Below are 20,633 nucleotides of genomic sequence, written 5' to 3' on the forward strand. Positions count from 1 at the left end.
ATGGTAGATTTTAAGACTGCTGTTTTAATGATCAGATTCTCAATTTAATAAAAGGAATGGATATACATGAGATTAAACTTTACATGAAATTCTTTCATACAATTGACTTTGCAGAGGGTGTTCCCAAGATCACATACTTTCTTAAAGTCTGCTCATTGTAATGTTTGATATACCAATGAGGAAAGTCTTGTAATTAAATAAAAAAATTTTAACTTTCTTCATCTGTTGTAATCTGTTATCAATGTAACAGTTAACAATATATAACAGTAAACAATATTGAAATTAGTGAAACTGCGTCTTTAATAGAGAATACACAGTCGCTTGGAATATTTACATTTTGTAGATGACTGTCTTCTGTCGCAAAATTGGATTAATTAGGATTAGTTGGATTAAAAAGCTTAAAAGGATTATTATAAATGAACCGAAAGTATGGAAAAGTTGGCGCAGTTTCAATATTGTGTGAGAATAAGTAGGACTAGACAAATACGGAAAAAATAGATTAAGAAAGGCCAAGTTTATCAGTGTACACTATTTGGACGATGATTGGGATATAATGGGAGAGATACATCAGTTACCTTTTTGACGGTGCTTCTCGAGAAAATGCTGTACATAAAAATACTACCTATGACAACTAGTTACACAGAGTTCCAAGTATACTGAAATCAGAAGTCAGAAAAGCAAAACAGCAAGCTAAAAATAATAAAGCACTTGGACCACATCAAATTTCTGCTGAGCTACTTAAACTTTTGGACGAGGAAACATTACCTACTTTTTTTTTTTTAATTTACAACGAAGGAAAAATACCCGATAGTTGGAGTTACTGTTTATAATATTACCAAAGAAGAGCAGGCCCACCAAATACAGCGACTTAAGACTTATAATTCCTTAAAATACTTTTAAGGAATTATAGAAAACCGAGTATTTCTTCTGTGCGGTGGAATGGGTAAGTTCTTGTAGCAAATTTACAAGATCTCCAGACATTAGTATATCTAACCAGTGACGAAAGTTATCGAAGAGATCTAAAAATTAACATTTCAATGACAAAATGAAAGGTAGTTTAAGATTAATATAGATTAAGGGGCGTGCATGATTTGGACGCTAAATTTAAAATTCGACACTGAGAAATAAAATTACCTGTTTCTGCATACATGATTTGGACGCTGGGTGTAATTGAAATGTAAATGGAAAGTCAGGTAATAAAATTCTAGAGATTAAGCTTGATAAGGTTTATTTGTCACTTTGAAATAAATACGGATCTTTGGATCTTTAAGTCTATTACTTTCACTATTACAGACACTATTAATTTTAATGTAAGTTTAAGTTTGAAAATTTTTTAAAACATCAATAAAATGGAAAATATTTGGATGAGCATGGTAAAAATTATCATTAAAACGCGAGTGGAACGATTCACAAGCATTAGTTGTTAATTGTAAACTCTCACTCATCGCAGCCCACATCTCCGACGGAAATGTTGCGTGGTCGCCAATGTAGTTGTCCAATAAGTAGTCGGAAATCCTTTGGTTGAATAGCCATAAAATCATATATGAAAGATTCTTCGACTTCTGAGGGAGATAAAAATGGCAGCCCAAAAATATATGTCAGCCATTTAGATATTTCACTGTTTGCCAATTTATATTCCCGAATTAAGCCACAACCACCGATATTACGATACCAAGCTTGCATAAGATGAAAACGGCACCCTTTAATGTGCACATTTGGAAATTCAAAACGCGCAGCATTGTGGATAGCAATTTCAAAATCGGAGAAAATGATTTTTGGATTGAATTTTAGACCAATTACTTCACATTTGCGTTTCAAAACATTAAATAGGTTTATATAGGTTTGTTCCGATTTGTCGGGAAGTAAACAATAACACAATAGTATATAATGTCCATTGATAAATACATGTAATGGTAAAAAATTGCTTGAAATATTGAGCACAGTAACTAAATGTACCGTCCATATAAATCGTTTCACTGCCGCACAGAAAACGCATGTTAGTGTTACACGAGAAGATGATAATGTTAGAACTTAGTTCAACCGCAAATATAAAATTCTCGTCTTTAAGTGATTTGATATTCATAATATTTACCGCAGCATTAGTTTCGTCTTTACTTTTGGGCAGTTTCGGTTGAGCCATTCGCCGTTCACTGTATATTTGATTTCGTATTAAATTAACGTCTTTAACAGACATGTGGCTCAAGCAATCTACATTTTCTTTCAACGCACTATGTATTATTTTGGACGGCCTTTCGGTCAAATTATCCTTAGCCTTCCTTTTGTCACTGCTACGCATAATCTGTCTATTAAGCGTCTTGATATCACACTCATGTTTATGTTCTAGATTACTTCGGATCACTAACTTTTCTGGCCCTTTCGTAAACATCTTCGCTTTACACGACCGTTTTACGCACCTCCAATACGTTTCTCCCGATTTTAGTACTTTATCTTGAGAAAAAGTAAAACTGTTCACTTTGAGCAAAATTTTACCACGATTACTTACTAACGTTGAAATTTCCATGTTCACTTTTCACTATTCTCTGACAAACTAATAACTAGTAACTAAGGAAATTTCAATGACCATCATTAAACCCTAATTATATCTAATATCTGGTACCTGCGATAATCCTTCCGGCATCGTCCAAAACAAGGGCACTTTTAAGACCCTCAGGTACTTCAGCGTCGAAAACATGCCCGCCCAGATTAAGATCTGCTTTCTTTTAATGGAGAAGAGATATAACGTATAAACCATTTTTGACATCTTGGCAGTAGATTAAATATAAATTATGGCTCATGAGGAGATAACCTGGATCGAAATATCACGTAAGGCTTTTATGACCTGGAAACCGGTTTTATGTAACAGAATCCTGTCGATGCATATTCGCAAGAAGGTCCTGAAATGTTATGTGTGGTCTTTCATATTATATGGTTGTGAGACATAAACATAAGACCACAATGCTAAACAAATTAGGAGCATTCGAATTGTGGTGCTATTGACGGATCCTTAAAATATCGTGGGAATCGCACACTTCCAAAAAAGATGTTTTTAAAATGATGAATTCAGAAAACGTCTGCTCATAAGCACCATAAAGAGAAGAAAAATAGAATACTTCGGTTATATAATTAAAGAACCTAAATACCATCTTTGTCGCCAGGAATCTTATAATACAAGGAAAAGTGGAGAAAAAGAGGTGGTGTCGTTCCACAGTAGAAGAATTATTTCGCGCAGCAGCCGATAGGGAAAGGTTTCAGGAAATTGTAAACATGATGCTGGCCAACATCTGAATATGGACATGGATAATTTTATTTGCGTAATAAATGCGATCCTATGACCCAACAACACAGATAACACAGATAATTAATACATTAATCAAAATAACTGCACCGCTTCATTTTGAAGTTCAAATATCTCAAAAATAACGACTTTATCGTTACAAATGTATATTATTTACATAAAAAGTTTTGGAAAATCGAAAAATTGTGCCAAAACAACAATTTCGTCGGTGGTGTAGAATTTGGGAGGGGTCAACTATTCACTTTCCCCTGTCGTACGCCTCTGGTAGTAGCCACAAACGTTTATTTAACATAATTCAGTACAGTTTACAGTACCTACACTTTTTGCCAAATATGACAAAAATATGTCAAATAGTTATACTCGTAATGTACTGAGTACAACATTCACATAAGTGAATTGGGTTAAACTTTAATATTTTGAGCCCAGGAATCTACAGTTAAAATATTTCCAATTATTAATGAAACACCCTGTGTAGTTAGTATGATAGCGGGGTAAAGTTTGAGAACTCCTGGAATATATTGATGACAAACTACACTAGCGCCATCTAGTAACCGTTAGTAAAACTTAAAAAGGAAGTTATGTCATAGAAATGGAATTCTAAAATGTTTATTTGAAAATAAATCCAGCTTTTATCGTATTTAAAATAGTTTTTCAAGAAAACATATATTTATAAAATGAATACTAAATTAGTGAGTTAAAGCAGATTCAGGTATTACATTAGAACATATTTACGTCATTTAACAGTCCGTTTACATTTCTTCAAATAATTTACGACTTTATAAGTTAAACTAAACGACTGTTTTCAGAATAACTAAATAATTGTTTGAAATGGTGCGGCTATAAAAATTAATACACTAACCATTTGTGGTTTATTTTCAGACACATTTCGGAAACAATATTTAAAAATACGGCGCTAATCCAGGCGTCTTTAACTACTTCGAAAAAGAAAAACTCTAAACATATTTTAAGTTTTTAGTAAATAGAGATTAAAAATAAGTTCGGAAAAAGAAGGGAAACATTGTGATTGTATTGTGGAAACGGTTTGTTTTCTTTATGTGCCATATTTGTTTTCAATTTTTTTATTCCCTAAATGAACTACTTTTATTACTACAACATTATGATTGGGCCTTTAGAAACTGCAAACCACTTTGTCTTCAACAAATTTAAAAATATTCTCTAGTAACATTAACAATAACAATTAACATATATTAATCCCATTATGCCATTATCCCATTATACGAAACCATTTCTTAACAACAATCTCTATCTATGCGTTCAAATTGAAGAAAGACTCTTTTATTGTACCAAAAGAACGATAGTCATACGGTAAAAGTCAGCATTTTGAGGAGTATGTTCTTTTTCTTTTGACTTTTATTCAGATCTCTCTTGTACTTTTCTTCTCCAGCATCTTCATCGTTCTCAAATGATCCTCAACATAGTATAAATATCTGGTTTTGGGTCCCAGCTACGCCAGCCTAACGAAGATATGTGCAGAAAACTGGAAGCATTTGAGATGTGGCTATATAGGAGAATACTTAAGATCCCGTGGACTGACCGAGTCACAAATGAGGGGGTCCTCAGAAGAATGAATAATAACCGAGAGGTACTGACCACCATCAAATCTCGAAAGTTACAATTCTTCGGACATATTATGCGAAATGAATCCAGATATGCTCTCCTTGAAGACATCCTGGAAGGAAAAATAAATTTGGAAAACGAGGTCCAGGAAGAAGAAGAACATCTTGGTTAAAGAACCTCAGAATCTGGTTCAATACAACATCTGTGCAGCTTTTCCGCGCTGCTGCAGTAGGCACATCAAGAAGAAGAAGACGCCAGCCTCTGACTTTATACAAATTGTACAATATAACGTCGTTCCTTCTTCTTATTCTGAATATACTATCGTCGTCAAATTCGTAATATGTTCCAAACTCTTAGAATATATTTAAGAAGATTATTTAATGTTGTCTAGTGTTTCTGGTTTTTAGCCACTTCCTCTGTAGTATTCTTTATACTTTTTAGTGTTATTGATGTACAAGTTGTAAAATTGATCCTCAGGATTCTAAATTGATCTCAGGATGCTGGATAAACAAAATTACAGACTGGAGTTCGAGATAAGGAAAAGGAATAAACACTTGGAAGATTTTTTAGAGATTAGTGGAAGCAACAGACAACAAAATCTACAAGGTAGAGATTTATAGAAGCTAAAGAATTAAAGAAAATGAATTATAGCTGGAAAACAGTCTTGGCAATTTTTAAGAATATATTCAGGTATCAACTTTATATCGTATATGTCTAACATACAATTTATTTAAGTTCTTAGATACAAAATTCATAAAAAACAAAAGAGGAATCAAACAAGAAGACACGTTAGCTCCCTAACTCTTTACGGCAGTTCTGGAACATGCTTTCAAACAACTGGAGTGATTTGCATACGGAATCAATGTCGACAGCGAAATGCTCTTTCACCTGTGATTTGCTATGATGGATTTGTTGCAGGAGTTCTCCTAAAATACTTATTACAAAAGAGCAGATTCTTCTACTCGGGTCCTTTCATTATATTTTTATGTTATAGGACGTACCACCCCTTTACGCAATCTATTCATTTTATTTTTCTTCCGGTGATAATAGAGCCACAACAAACTACCCGTTGGTTTCCAAAGTCATTCCTCCTTGCTCTTTTTCAGTAACCAATGTCGTCACTTGTTACTAACTCTTTCTACTTCATATAAAATGTATTTCTGGGGAGTCAACAGTTGCTCTCTGAATCTATTTACCTAATGGTTACGATTTAGATCTTCTTTAGGGATATCCAGGATATTTAATATAAAAACAGATCCATTGAATTCTTTTATCTGTCATTATAAAAACATTTAAAATTAGATTCTAAACACGCTTGTCTATGTCTAAACAGTCTTGTCGCATATCTGCTTGTTGCGTCTAAATTTTTATTTGTAGATTTAGAAGAATCACCCATTTCAAAGTCCTCTTCTAGGTTATCTCTTTTTGTCTGGTGTCCATTTTATTTCCACGAGTAGGAACGAGATCGTTTAAGGTACAGCAGAGCGGACATACCGAATTAAGGCTGTAATCCCGCAGAGTTTATCAGTTCTTTGGAGTTTTGCTTGGGCATACTCTGGACTCTATGGTATTAAACATGTAAATTCGCGAGCACAGTTTTCGCTGCGCAAATCTCACCGTATGGTGACTCAGTTCTGGTGTGGCTGTCTAGCGATTTGCTGATTGAGCGTGATGTAAATGCTTATGTGTTATTTGTATGTGGATATGGTGTGTTATGCACGTGAATATTTTATGATAATTAAAAACACATTGTGTTGCTTCTATGGTCAGTTTTTTTGACATTACAAATTCTTTGATTGGAATTGAAAACTTGTGAGAATACCTGATAGTCAAAGAATATCAAGCTAGTGGTAACTCATATGATGAAAACTAATAAATCTCTTAATCCAAACCAAATATCAAGCGATGTATTGAAGTTAATCAACAACAGAAGTCATTGTCAAAGTCAAAAGAAGTCTTTAGAGCAGTTGTTTGGAAAGTAAGACGGGCTATGATGAGTGTCAACTTCCGTAGTTGTAGTATTTTTAAATTCCGTTCTGTGTGAAGTTTTAATTTACTTGTTTAAAATTCAATCCTGTATAATTTTTAATTTGCATTTTAAAAAATATTGGAAGACAAACACTTTAGTGACTTTCCAAACCAGAATAAACAAAATTTAAGTTTTTGTTTTCAAATTGCCTTGAGTAAAATGCTTTTTCAGTAATAATTGCATCTTAAAAACGTCGATTGGAATAAATAAAATCGAATTGTTTATTTACATTGGAAACTTTCTCTAAGAGAATTAAAAGTGACTGTAGTCATTTACAAATGCCTCTGCCAGATTCCTTCAAGTCCAAGTAATCGCTCGCTAGGTAGAACTTATAAGATTGCGAGTCGATGCGGCTGGAGATCCAAGGTTGTGTGAATTATCATCGAAGAGAATTGTTTTATTCATTCCTGGTTGAGCTTTTAAAGAAGCCGGAGTCTGGCTTTATTCATCGAGTTCTGGGGTTTGTCCCAGTATCAACAATTTCCAGTTTAGCCCTTGATGGTCCAGGAAAAATTTCTGTCTTTGTTCGCCCATCAGAGATGGGAGTGAAAATATGTACATATAAGTTTTTTTTTTAATTTTCTTGTTGAGTTTCTTAGTAGTTCCACTTGCCTGTTTATGGGAATAGAGGTGAAACAGTGTCCGTAATTCATCAATTTGTTCGCCGGAAAGCAGTTATTCTTTTATTAAAAAAAACCGCAAAGTCTACAGTCAAATCAATTATAGTAAAACAAAGAAATTTTGGTTTAGAGTTTTTCTAGATGGTGACCTTTTTGACAAATTTTCTATAATTTTTCTTTGTTTTGTTTTATCTAGTAGCTGTCATCCCATAATTTTTCTTCTCTCCAATTTTTTTGTTTATGTGATAAGATTGCCGTAAGGACGACCCCACATCTCTGCCGACCATGAGCAACGCCACCTTATTCATTTTATGTACTTCAGTCACTGTCTATCGTTTGTTTTTTACAAACTACAACGAAAGTATATATTAAAAGAAGAGATAAAGTGTAATTTGCTGATGATAATGAATATTCAATGAGAGCACGGCATTAAAAGAGAAGGAAGATGAAATACATATTGCAGGTGAAAAATGAAAAGTAATTAACAATAATTATTATTTGTAAAGTACTTAAAAATTTGTCATAAAATAAATATCTTAAAAAAGCTAAAAGGATCGAGGAACTTTGAAAATAGTAGTAGCAAATAATGACAGGACGCAACGTAAACTAACATCTCTTTCAATTTTTAGTGTACGGAACTAAACTTACTGGATTATTATGGTAAGAACATTTAAAAATACATGATGTTTATGTTCTGTTTTAAATATGACCCCAAAATAAAAAACTCTTGACGATTTCACAAAAAATGGAACAATTTAAATGCTTTTAATATCCAAAAATACATCCATGAGTTTAAATCTTGAGTTCTTAAATAGAAAGACAGTTCTCTTTATCAAAATATTTTGATTTTTGTTTACATACAAACGATTTATAAAAAGGTATAACCTCATTTTTTATTTTTGAAACATGGTTTTGAAAAATTCGTGATTGGCTGCATACATGGACCTGGCAATAATTTATTTAGGAAATATCTGGTTCTATATTAAATAGCAGAACAAACAGATGTTTTCTGCTTAAGCTCTTTTCTCTACATTTTAACAGATGTGTAATGATTATAGATACTGTTTGTAAAATGTTTTTAATCATCTTGTCACGCTAGTTCTCCTTGTTTTCCTATGCTAAGTTACTCGTGATCCACGTAAAGTGGATATATTATGTCAGGATAGCGTAAAGAGCAGAGGATCGTCGATTTGGAAAATCATATACTTAAACTAATGATGATGATGATGATGGTAGTGTGTTTGGCATGGAAACTAGTCCATTTGTCACAGATTTTTGAAAGATTTATGTATACTTAAACTAGTTTTGGTAATTTTAACGTTAAATAAAAAAAGAACTTACCCAAAGTACCAATCGGCCCGACCGCTAGCCGTAAAGGACTGAACGATGTCGAAGTCAAAACCGACGACGTCAACGACGATAACGCTGACGTCATGAGAGGTGACTGACCGCCTGAAGGTAAAAGTCCAAACGAAGGAAAAAGTGAAGGAGTTCCACTTGGCGTAGAAGGTCCAGGACTTGTATTGGCAGGTTGGCTTCTTGGTGTGAGGTCTAAAGCTCCTACCGAATTGTCGGATGGTGCTGGACTGCAGGCCTGTTGTGATGATGGAGGACGTGGAATCTGTGTACAAGAAAACTTTTAGTATTTTTTAAAAAGCTCTAATTATAAGAGTTAAATGTAAGTTTCCCAATACGTGAAAAGTAATTAATATATAGTACAGCAAGAGAATTTCAAAAATCAATACAAATCAGCTGATAAATGATACTATGGACTTTAAAATGCCCATTTTAATGGGGATAATTTAACGAAAATGCTGCTAAATATGGTGGTAACTGTTAAGTGATATAAACTGACACGTTAAAAATATTACAAAAAAAATAACGTACCTGGACGGGAGTATGATTTGGCGAGGACCTCAATTCAGCACTCCCAGGACTAGTAACCCCAGATTGACTAGGAGACTTATCGCCGTTTTGAATGGGTGGTGGTGTTGTGGTACGATTTGAACATAAGTCCTCCGCAGAACAACTTAGTCCACTTCCAGAAAACTGGGAAGCTATGGTATTCACAGGCATGCCAGTGTTTTGTATATCCGATGGCGAAGAAGAAAATGGTGGCATGTGTTGGTTATCTAAAGAACTCATCGCATCGTCGTCATCATCATCGTCATCGTCGTCCATACTTCCGTGCTCTGACTTGATGTCTCGATCACATCTCATATTCATAGGTAAGCCGCTTATGGGCGAAAGACCGGGAGCGGCAAACCCTTGGCTAAGGAATGGATGAATGGAATTCGGTAGGCTGGGAAAGCCACCGGGGGAAGGAAAGTCTTTGATTTCTGCTGCTTGGATCTGCTCCGGAGTGAGGTCAGTTGGTTCTCCGGTATGCAGGCGGATATGTTGTTGTAGAACCAATGCGTTGGTGAACTTCTTGTGGCACACGGGGCACTGATGTAATACGCGCATTGGAGGCTTAGCTCGATGGACACCCATATGAGTTTTCAAATTTCCTTTAGTTGTAAAGGCTCGGCCACATATTTTACACCTAAACGGTCTTTCACCAGTATGAGTTCTGTAGTGCATTTGCAGGGCACTTTTACAGGACAAAACCCTATGACATATTACACACTGATTAGGATCCGACAATTTGTGTTCTATATTATCTACTAATTGTTGAAGTTTACTAGTTTCTGAAGTTTTCGTCACTTCAATTAAACTCTCCCAAGAGTTATCATTGCTACCCGGTCTAGGTAATAGGTTCGTGTAAAGAGATGGATCTTTAGTGATATCTGGTAAAATATTCGAGGGAAAGTGGCCTAAACTACCAGAAGACGTACTGCTAGGTGGAGAGCTAGTATGTCCAAATGAAAAGTTTGCAGGTAATCTTTGTCCGGTTGATATGCTTAAAGGACCTGTTATTGAATTATGTCTACTAGATAAGTTTTCAGGTTCGTCTTGAATATTCTCAGAAGGTTCCCCTCCAGGACTTCTCTGTTCTAATAAATCTTCATTAGAATATTTACTACTATTACTACATTCATCATAAGCTATAGAAGACGAATACCGTTCATGCTCATGTTCATGTTCATTTTCAATAAAATTATTTTCTTGTTTTGGTGTGACTTGAGGAGTGCTAACCAGTGGCTTACTCTCTTCCATTGGCTCACGATCTTTATTTTCTTCAGGTTCAGGCATATGAACTTTATCTTCAGTTGGGGAAGGTGATCTCGGAGGTTTGCTTAAGTCTGCCGGCGTTTCCTGTTCTTCTCGTTTAAGAAAAAGTGGGTGTGGAGGAAATAATCGAGGAGGAGGATCTAAGAGTCTATGTGGTGAAGGCGGCAATCGATTTCCTAGAATATCTGGTGGAGGAGGACCTTGCGGCCTAAATAGAGGTAAAGATGTAGGTGGAAAATGTGGACCTCCTGGAAATCCTAAATGTGGTGGATGTGGTGGCCCTCCAGGAGATAACGACGATTGTTGTCCAAGTTGTGCCAATAATGGAGGATGATATTTGTCTAAATGCTCGGGTACTGGGTTAGGATTCATTTTGATATGAGGAAACTTTTGACTGTGCCGTTGAAAATGTACTTTTAGATTTCCTTTCGTTGTAAATCGACTTCCGCAAACGTTGCATTTGTAAGGTCGTTCACCTGTATGAGAACGGATATGTATCTGTAATGCTGAATCGGAACCAAAGACTTTACCGCAGTATCTGCACCGATGTTTGAAAAACGGCTCATTCCTTCCTTTAGAATCATAAGGAGACATGGATCCTTTACTTCTTCTAAAAGCTAACTCGTCTGCTAAGTTGGTGGCTAGCAATCCTTGACTGGCACTGTCTAATACTTCTTGTGCTCTCTTTTGTAACATCTCTAATGTATTTGGTTCTTCTAATAATTGTTCGTCATTATGTGTTATAATAGTCGATGCTAAAGACGAAGATATAGAACACATTGGAGGTTGAATTTGCATAGGCAACGACGTCGGAGTTTTAATTTCAGGCATTGGTGGCTCTACAGCTGGTGACGGCTGAATATTCGGTGGCATAGGAGGAGGTAGAGAAGCCGGCGTGGGTTCTCGTGATACAGGTAGCGCTTGAGGAGCAGGAGGCGGCGATTCTACTTGAGTATTCTCTACTTCATTATCGGAAGGTGCTGGTGACCCTGCAGTAGCTTCTTCTTCTTCTTTACGTCTATCTATTTGCAATTGCTGTTGCAACTGGTTTATTAATTGCAACTGAAGCACTTGTTGATGTTGTAAAGTGAACAATGTTGACTGTAATACTGCCAGTTCCTGTAAAGCTGCTTCATTATCAGCGTTATTGGCCATAGCGGTAGCTGCGAACTGAGCTACAGCAACTTTGGTATTTTGTAATGCTTCCAGCGTAACATGTCCAGGAGCAGCAGCTGGTATAGGAAACGGAAATTCCAATCTTTGACTATCGTCATCTGGTGAATTCTCTTCGACGCTGTTATTATTCGCAGCGTCTTGTCTGTTCCGTCTCATTCGCTCTAATCTTTTACCGCCTGTTTCTTCATCATCATCGTCGTCTTCTGATACCACCATATCCTCCGGATCGGAATGTGCTGGGTCATCGTGTTTAATAGCCTTTTTGTCACATTCTTCCTTGTGCGTGACGTAATCTTGAACTTCTGTGAATTGTTCTTGGCAGCGCTGGCACATGAGGACTTCTGGAAGTACTTCCGGTATAGTAGGAACGTCGATACATGGTGTATCTGAAACTAAAGTACACACAATTAAAAGAATTCATTAAAAATCTTTAATTTAATAGTAATTAAACAGAAAAGTAGATGGGGCTGAAAAATATTATTAGGTTGTCAAAAACTCTACAGACCTCTGCAAAGATTTATGTAGAATTTTACTGAATATCCCAGCTACTAAAATTTTATATATTTACTTCGGTACGGCGTTGCCGGATCTTTCTACTAGCGATTAGTGGGAGTAAAGAGTAAATAAAATATCAATCACAAATCACAAAGTATATAATAATTAAACATTTTATCTATGTTTCCCATATTGTATTACTAAAAATAAGAAATATGACAGTGGAGATAAAAAACATATTCTAATATTATTAACATTTATATTTTCCAACATTTTATTTGCTTTTTTAACTTGCTCTGGAACTGCATATGCCCTCCTGTTTACCAAGAGCAACTTCTCTCTTCTCGATAAAGCTTCCGTGTTTACTGAGATTCTTGAGGCTAGATTAACGGTTGTTTTGAATATTTCCAGTATTTTACTTCATACAGATTAGCTCCTGTATGACTCTTCATTTCTTGTTTGACTTTTTCTAGCCACATGTGATCATACTCCTTACCGCATCATATGCCAATAATGACTCTGAACTTTCAAATGTTTCCCTAGACCCTAGAGGTTTGTTTTGCGAGCAAGTTTGCTAGTTATTTCCTTAAATGATTTATGATTTTTTCCATCAATATTGCCTGAATATCAGTAAATATGTTTATTTTTTCAGCTCTGTAACTCATTTGATGATGTTACGGATATATAATAGCAATGTAGCCTGAAAGAAAATGGAATGTTGGTCCAAGGTGTATAATTTTCAGTAATTTTTGCAGATATATAAGTGACCGATTTTTGGGTAGCATCAAAAAAATAAGAAATTAAAAAGAATTTATAATGCTATAATTATGACTACCTATGCTATCATATGACTACCAATCTTTATGATTCTTCTTCTTCAGGTTCTTCAGCCATCTCCGCTACGGAGGTTGGCAATTATAATAGCTATTTCAATTTTTGAGGCAGTAGCTCTAAATACTTGTTTTGAGCTGCATCCAAACCATTCTCTCAGATTCTTAAGCCATGATATTCGCATACCATTGCGGAACCCATATTGTGTGTCACTAATATCCAGCTCCAGTTTAGAGTGAATTCTGGCGTGGATAATTTTCAACAGAATGTTCAAGGTATGTGACATTAAGCTTATGTTTCGATAGTCACTGAACTCTTTGGCATCTTTATGATTGATGACATGCAATTAAATTAATCTAAAGAATAAAACAGAATATACACTTATTTCATATTGTACCAAAAACAATTTAGTGTTGAAGCAATATTATAGATTTTGCATTGTTTTTGCGGTTTGTAAACCGCGTTATGGAAGTTTTTCTTCCATCGTATTAATACAATACAAGTTAACAATCTTAGCAAGATTAGGTAAATAATCAAAATAATTTATTTTAAATTAATGAGTATTCTCATTAATTTAAATGTAACCTAATAAATACATTGCCAAAATAAAGTAGTAGGTACATTATATATTATGTAATTGTGTAATAAGTATATTTTTTCTTACATGTCCACTTTTTCCAGCGGTTATCAAAAAGCTTGTGATATCTCCACCGAATTTTGGTTTTTCAGGAAGAAATATTGGTGATTCCATTTTGTGGAAAGATATAAGATGCTTGCTTAAACCTGACGTGTTTCTGTTTTTCATTTTTATTTCAACCTTCTTATGCTGGCACAATTTACAAAAAGCAATTTGGGATGCATGAATTATTTCGAAAAACTCATCAAATTTGCTTTTAGGTCTTTTAGATCTATAACTCCAACTCTCATTACTCCGACTAGAACTATTTGAATCTTCGTCCCTCATGTCAAATTGTAAACTTGTCACTCCGGGAACAACAAGAATTAGATGAAAAACAATTATTACATTAGACTCGAAGGAAAGCTCAATTGGGAATGAATTTAGTTACTTTATATTCGTAACTACCGAATAGCAAACCGAGAAAACTATATCGTTACTTCGTTACTCTAAATATTTTGGTGTTTTGTTTACACTATAGCCGACATAATCTGTTATGAATTATTTGTCTCGTTTCTTTTGAATATTAGCCGCGCTTTTTCAGCAAATTTTGTGACCGAATGATCTCATCGCACACTCAGCAGAAACGATGTTTAGTCTAGGCCGAAAAGATTTGTTTATTTAGATTCCACCTAACTGAATTATAATAGGAAAAAATTGAATTATTAAGTGGGTGTCCTTAGTAGTATATTTTTTATCAGCAAAGTGACATATTTTTAAAAAGTTTCGATACGATATTACTGTCGGCGTCGCAATGCAAGAATATTTTATGATTAGAGGGCGGCTATTCTCAAAATTTGGACAATTACATAATTTCAGAGCGAAGAAGTCGTCTGCTGGGAAATATTTTATTTTTACATTGTAATTATGACCTCTGAGCATGTGCCAAGTGTTCTTTTAATGAATATTTTGATTCAGTATGTATATTTATGGTATTGTTCGTAATGCGCATAAGTCCAGTCTTCCAAATTTTTACATATTTTTTTGCATCTCATAGAGTCTCTAAGCATATACCAGAACTACTATACTCGCTAAAACGACACTCCTAACTGAAAGACGCAAGAGTCTCGTAGGCTTAGTCTTGTTCTTGCTTAAATCTTGCACGGTCAGTCTTGGTCTTGCTAAAATTAGGCGGTATTGGTCTTGCGAAAACGTAAGAACAAGACCAAGACCGATTTTGGGCAACACTAACCGACATATACCAAGGATATACATGCCAAATATACTCCAGAAAACATTTAGTACTTAATGCAGACGTTTTTATTTTCAATCAGAACAAAACTAATTTCATAATTTTTTTATTTACCTTCATCTTTAATTTTCCTGCGATGCCAATTAACGATAATGTTGTAGATGTGATCATATTCTTCTGGATTATTCCTAAAATATTCAGTATTATTGCCGGAATTGTACAAAAACTCACCTTTAAAGAGCCAGTAGTGAAAATGTATCCGAATAAGACGTAATCAAATAAAGTTAATATTAATATATGTATATTTGCGTCTTATAGGTATAGCTAACTGTATACTATAAGTTTTCCTATATCAGTTCCTATAAAATAACCGTTATATATTGAATTTGACAAGAAACTTTCGAAATGTAACAAGAAAGTTTTTTAATTGTAATAAGATCTATTTATTAATTGTAGAGAGCGAGAGGATAAAGTCTTACACTCTTTTTAGAGTGTAAGAGAGTCTTTTTAAAAAGAACAGCTTTTCTGTTCTCTGCCCATCTTTACAACATCCAGTTCTGCTACCTTTAGTATTTCTAGTCCTTCGTCTTTAACTAATGTCTGTTTTTTTTTATATTAAGAACATATTCAACTGAAGAGATTCAACATATTCCCTGTTGGGTTTAAAATTTTATGTGGAGTTTTCGTATGATGGAGACCAGCTATTTCTTTGCTTTTTATTAAAAGTATTGAATGTGTACTAGTTGTTCTGACTCATACAACTTGATTTGCAACAATCCGATATTGTATCAAACATGACAAACTCATAGAACTATTACATCTTACAGGACTTGACACTAAGGACATCCAGATTATAAAAAATCTACATTAGAATCAAACAGCCCACAGGAAGAATGGACATATTGTGAGTGAAAACGTAACCATTTCGAGAAGGGTTAGACAGGGCTGTATTCTTTCGCCACTGCTTTTCAACCTGTACACGGAATAAATATATCTAGAGGCACTGGAAGAGTACAACCAGGGCATCAAGATTAATGGCGTACCAATAAGTAATTTTCGATATGCAGATGATACTGTTATACTGGCCGATAACATTGAAGATTTACAGATGATGCTAAATAGAGTAAATACAACTGGCAACCAATTTGGACTAAAGATCAATAGAAAGAAAACTAAATTTATGGTGATCAGTAAAAAGAACATTCAACATAACATATCGACCTGAATATTGAAGCCGAACGTATTGAAAGAGTACACCGATTTAAATATCTTTGATATACAGTAAATGATAAGTGGGACCCAGACGTAGAGATTAAGATCCGAATTGGAATAGCAAGATCCAAATTCATCAAAATAAGAAAGCTCTTAAGCAACCGCCACCTATGCGTTAACCTCCGATGGCGCGCCACGAAATGCTACGTACTCTCTACGCTACTTTACGGAGTTGAAGGGTGGACGTTAACAGCAGCAACTATAAAGAAGTTAGCGGCTATAGAAATGTGGCTGTATCAACGCATACTGAGAATACCTTGGACAGACAGAGTGACCAACACAGAGGTATTAAGACGAATGGGTAAAGAGGTGGAATTGTTAACAACTGGTAAAAGGAGGAAAGCGTCATACGTGGGCCATGTGTTCCGTAATGATAAGTACAGTCTGCTACAGCTTATCGTGGAAGGCAAGATTGAAGGTAGAAGAAGTTTGGACAGAAAGAAGAAATCCTGGCTGAGAAACTTGAGAGAATGGTTTCAAATACAGAAGCTGCGAACATAATACATTCTGCACAAAACAGAGAAACCTATCGTTTGATGGTCGCCAACCTTCGGTAGAAGACGGCACATAAAGAAGTTATATCACATAAGATATTGTATTTAGTATTTTATCAAATAGTTATATCACATAAGAAATAATGAAACAGTGAGTGATGTTTATAGTGTATTGCTGGTTGCATAAGTAATAGGTAGGTACGCACAGAGACATTAAAAAATCATTAATTTTAGTTTTAAGTCCATAGTATTGTTTTATGTTTAATATGTCTAGGGTACGATATGTTTTTAAACATTTCAACGCATAAAAGCTAGAGTTGGATATAACCAAGTACCTGTATAAGTTCAACAAAACTAAGGTAAAAGAAAGAAAGGAAAGAAACAAGCTTTGAAAGAAACAAGGATTTACATAATACTAGAAATTGTAAATTTAGTAATAATTTTGAGGTTTTACCTTTAATAACAATAGAAATGTAAGAATGTAGAAATTTGATTTTCTTCAATAACGAAGCTCTTAGCTTTTAATTTAAAATTCGAAACGCCAGAAGCCTTTTTTTTAATATATAATATGTCAAGTGTTCGTCGGAAGTACAAACTAATATAAAGAAAATATAACATCAAACAATATTATGGATAAAAAGCCAGTGGCGCACCCAGGGGGGGTTAAACCCCCCCCCCCCCCGACCCTATTCCGACACTGTTACTCACACATTTTAAGGAGGTAGCCTCATAAAAAAATTTCGGTGACCAACCAAAAGCCCCCCCCCAGAGGCAAATTCTACGTGCGCTACTATAAAGAGCCAGGTTGTAACGTAGTTAGCTAATACACAAAATAGAATATTTCTACGTGAGTTCAAAGATATTCATATAAAAACGTTGATTAACAAAGAAAAAGTAGATATTATTGACAAAGTAATTGTTATTTTAGAAAACATGGGCATTTCGAATTCAATAGTTTTGATCTAGTGACAAGAAGGCATACTATACAATGGCAGATAAACGGCCAATTAGAAATATCTCGAGAACTAAAGATAACTGAATCACGAAAATTGGAACGAAGGGGTTTTAAAGAGTGATCTATTTAATGAAAATATTTTCATCTATTTACTACTTTCGGTTGCTTGGAACTTTGTTTTTTCAATTTCATTTCAAGCATTCTTTTTGTTCAATGTTTTTTGTGCTGTAAAAAATATTAATATGGTCGCTCTCATGATTTATGAAGAAAATTTAAACGGAGACAGGTACTGCAACATTTTACGGCAAGTAATTGTACCAGCGCTGTACGCTTTACATAATATTAAGGCTAATGAGGCTTGGTTTCAACAAGATGGAGCACCGGCTTACAATATTCGAGCAGTCGGTAAATTGTTTGATGAAATATTTAGCGATAGACGGATAGCTAACAAAGATCCGTTTCTCTGGTCACCAAGATATCGTTGTCAATGTTTTATTGCTATATTTGGAGATATGTTAAAAATAAGGTTAAAAATATTCTCTGAACCTGTGACTACTAAGAAAACTATAATAAATAAAGTTCTTTAAGCTTTTAACGAAATAGACAAAGAATCAATATCAAGAGCTACTAATGAAAATCTGATTAAAAGAGTTCATAGGCTAGCAATATAAAAGTTGTAGATTAACATTGACAGTCTACGAAAATTTCTTTTGTGACAAAACTGTATAAAGTTAACTTATTTGAAAACTGCAAGAGATAGGTATAGGTAATACTAATACAGATCGATAGTGAAAAACATACTTTTTTACAATAACGAATCACATAAAGAGTGTCCCATTTGAAAAAAAAAAGGAATTAGGCGAAAATTTAGGATTCCGGTTTTATGCCAATTTTGACAGCACCCTGTATAATAAAAAGGCAACTTTACACTGTAAACGATAATGCTGTATCTGGTAATAAGTGCATAAGAAACTTAAACTTTTATTCAAATTACGTTAGAGAATATTGAACTTTATATACCTACATGGGAGAAAAGTGTAATTTTCATATAAAAACCATTATAACTCAAAAACGGTTAACAATAGGTATAGGGGAGTATTAACAAAAAAGTTCAGAATAATGTATATTTTTCTATAATTAAAAAATATACAGGGTGTCCCATAAAAAAACGAAGGTATAAGCAATTTCCGGTACAACCGGAAGTAGCAAATGGATGAAAATATTTTTATTAAATAGGTCACTCTTCAAAAACCCTTCATTCCAATTTTCATGATTCAGTTACTTGTAGTTCTCGAGATATTTCTAATTGGCCTTTTATATGCAGCACGCTGTATAAGTTCAACAAAACTTATGAAAGAAAAAGAAAGATGAAGGGCGAAAGCTGAAGAGGAAGAAAGAAGAAGAAAGAGAGTGAAAACACAAGAGGGAGGAAAGAAAGAACCTTGACAATGCTTGTACCACTTATACGATAAAATATATATCTCGTTTTTGATTATGTGAAATGTAAACATTCCCATAATACTATAAATTATAAATTTATTTATAATTTTAAGATTTAACCTTTGATATAACAGTAGAAATGTCCTCTCTTTAGTTTTCTTCAATAACGAAAAACTCTCAGCTTCTATTTTGAAAAACGAAACGCTAGAAGCCTTTATTTTTTTACTATACCCATAAGATGTCAAGTCTTCGTCAGAATTACAAACCAAATAGGAAGAAAATATACCACCAAATAATATTTTTAATAAAGAGACAGGTTGCAGCGAAAAATAATATACAAAATAGAATATTTCCAGGTAAGATACAAGATATTCATCTAAAAACGGTGATTAACAAAAAAGTAGACATTATTGACAAAGTTTTTAGAAAAAGCGAGCATTTCGAATTCAATATTAATTTTTAATCTACTAACAAAAAGTAGATAGACCTTTGTGAACTAGATTCTTTTTCACACTGTGTATATATAATACTAGGTAGTTATTATAAATTGTAGGTATAGGAACCTAATAAAACTGATTACATCAGTTCACAAATATAAAAGTTCAGATAACAACAAAAATGGCTATTGTGTGATTTAAAAGAAGTGAGAAGGAAATATCACATCAAGGTGAATATAAGAACAAGGTGAGGTCCAAGATATTCATCTAAAAACGCTATTCAACCGTATAAAAGACACAATACTGTCAAAGTAATAATTGTTATTTTCGAATAATATTTTTTATCTAGCGACAGAGAGGCCTATTTTAAAATACATTCTTATTCATCCTGAAAGGAACTCTACCCTGTAACATACTTCAAATTATGAGTTTTATCCTCAGAAAAACCGATTAAGTACAAAAGCCCATGAATGCGTATGTAGATACAATTTAATTGTTTAGAAAACAATAAATCTCTATCACCCGGTTTAAAAATTTGAAAATACTTATAAATAGGAAGAAAATATAACATCAAACAATATCATCAATAAAGAGTCAGCTTCAAAGGTAGGACAATATAATTCTGGATGAACAACGAAAAAAATAAATATTACTGTCAAAGGAATTGTTATTTTGGAACTAATTATTTTTATGTAGCTGCAGAAAGGCCCATTTAAAACCAAATTCTTACTCACCTTGTAAATTAGTCAGTATATTTGATCCTTAAACTTACTTGACGGTATAACTTTTATAAGAACCTTATAAAAACCGAACACCAATCACGATAACCTCACGATTACTGCCGAACCCTATAGACCTATTATAAGTATATCCAGTAAGTATTTTATATCTAATTTTAAATTTACTTTATTAAAAGTGAACACAATATTAAAAAATATTATAGGTATTGGAAAATTGAAGACAAGTCCA

The 20,633-nt window shown here is 34.0% G+C and overlaps 1 protein-coding gene across 4 annotated transcripts in view; it reads right to left on the reverse strand.

The window, feature by feature from the left end:
- Positions 1-20,633, reverse strand: part of LOC140432817 (homeotic protein spalt-major-like) — a 407,769-nt gene that overhangs the window by 41,019 nt on the left and 346,117 nt on the right. For 3 of the 4 annotated variants that reach the window (XM_072520938.1, XM_072520936.1, XM_072520939.1), the window contains exons 4-5: positions 9,410-12,264; positions 8,864-9,143 (exon numbers count right to left, since the gene is read on the reverse strand). In XM_072520938.1, coding sequence (XP_072377039.1) covers positions 8,864-9,143; positions 9,410-12,264 — 3,135 coding nt within the window. Of the gene's footprint in view, positions 1-8,863; positions 9,144-9,409; positions 12,265-15,180; positions 15,255-20,633 lie in introns of all 4 variants that reach the window. The other variant, XM_072520937.1, reaches the window with a different exon arrangement.

Source organism: Diabrotica undecimpunctata, chromosome 1 (assembly GCF_040954645.1).
Source record: "Diabrotica undecimpunctata isolate CICGRU chromosome 1, icDiaUnde3, whole genome shotgun sequence".
In the NCBI taxonomy this organism is placed as follows: Eukaryota; Metazoa; Arthropoda; class Insecta; order Coleoptera; family Chrysomelidae; genus Diabrotica; species Diabrotica undecimpunctata.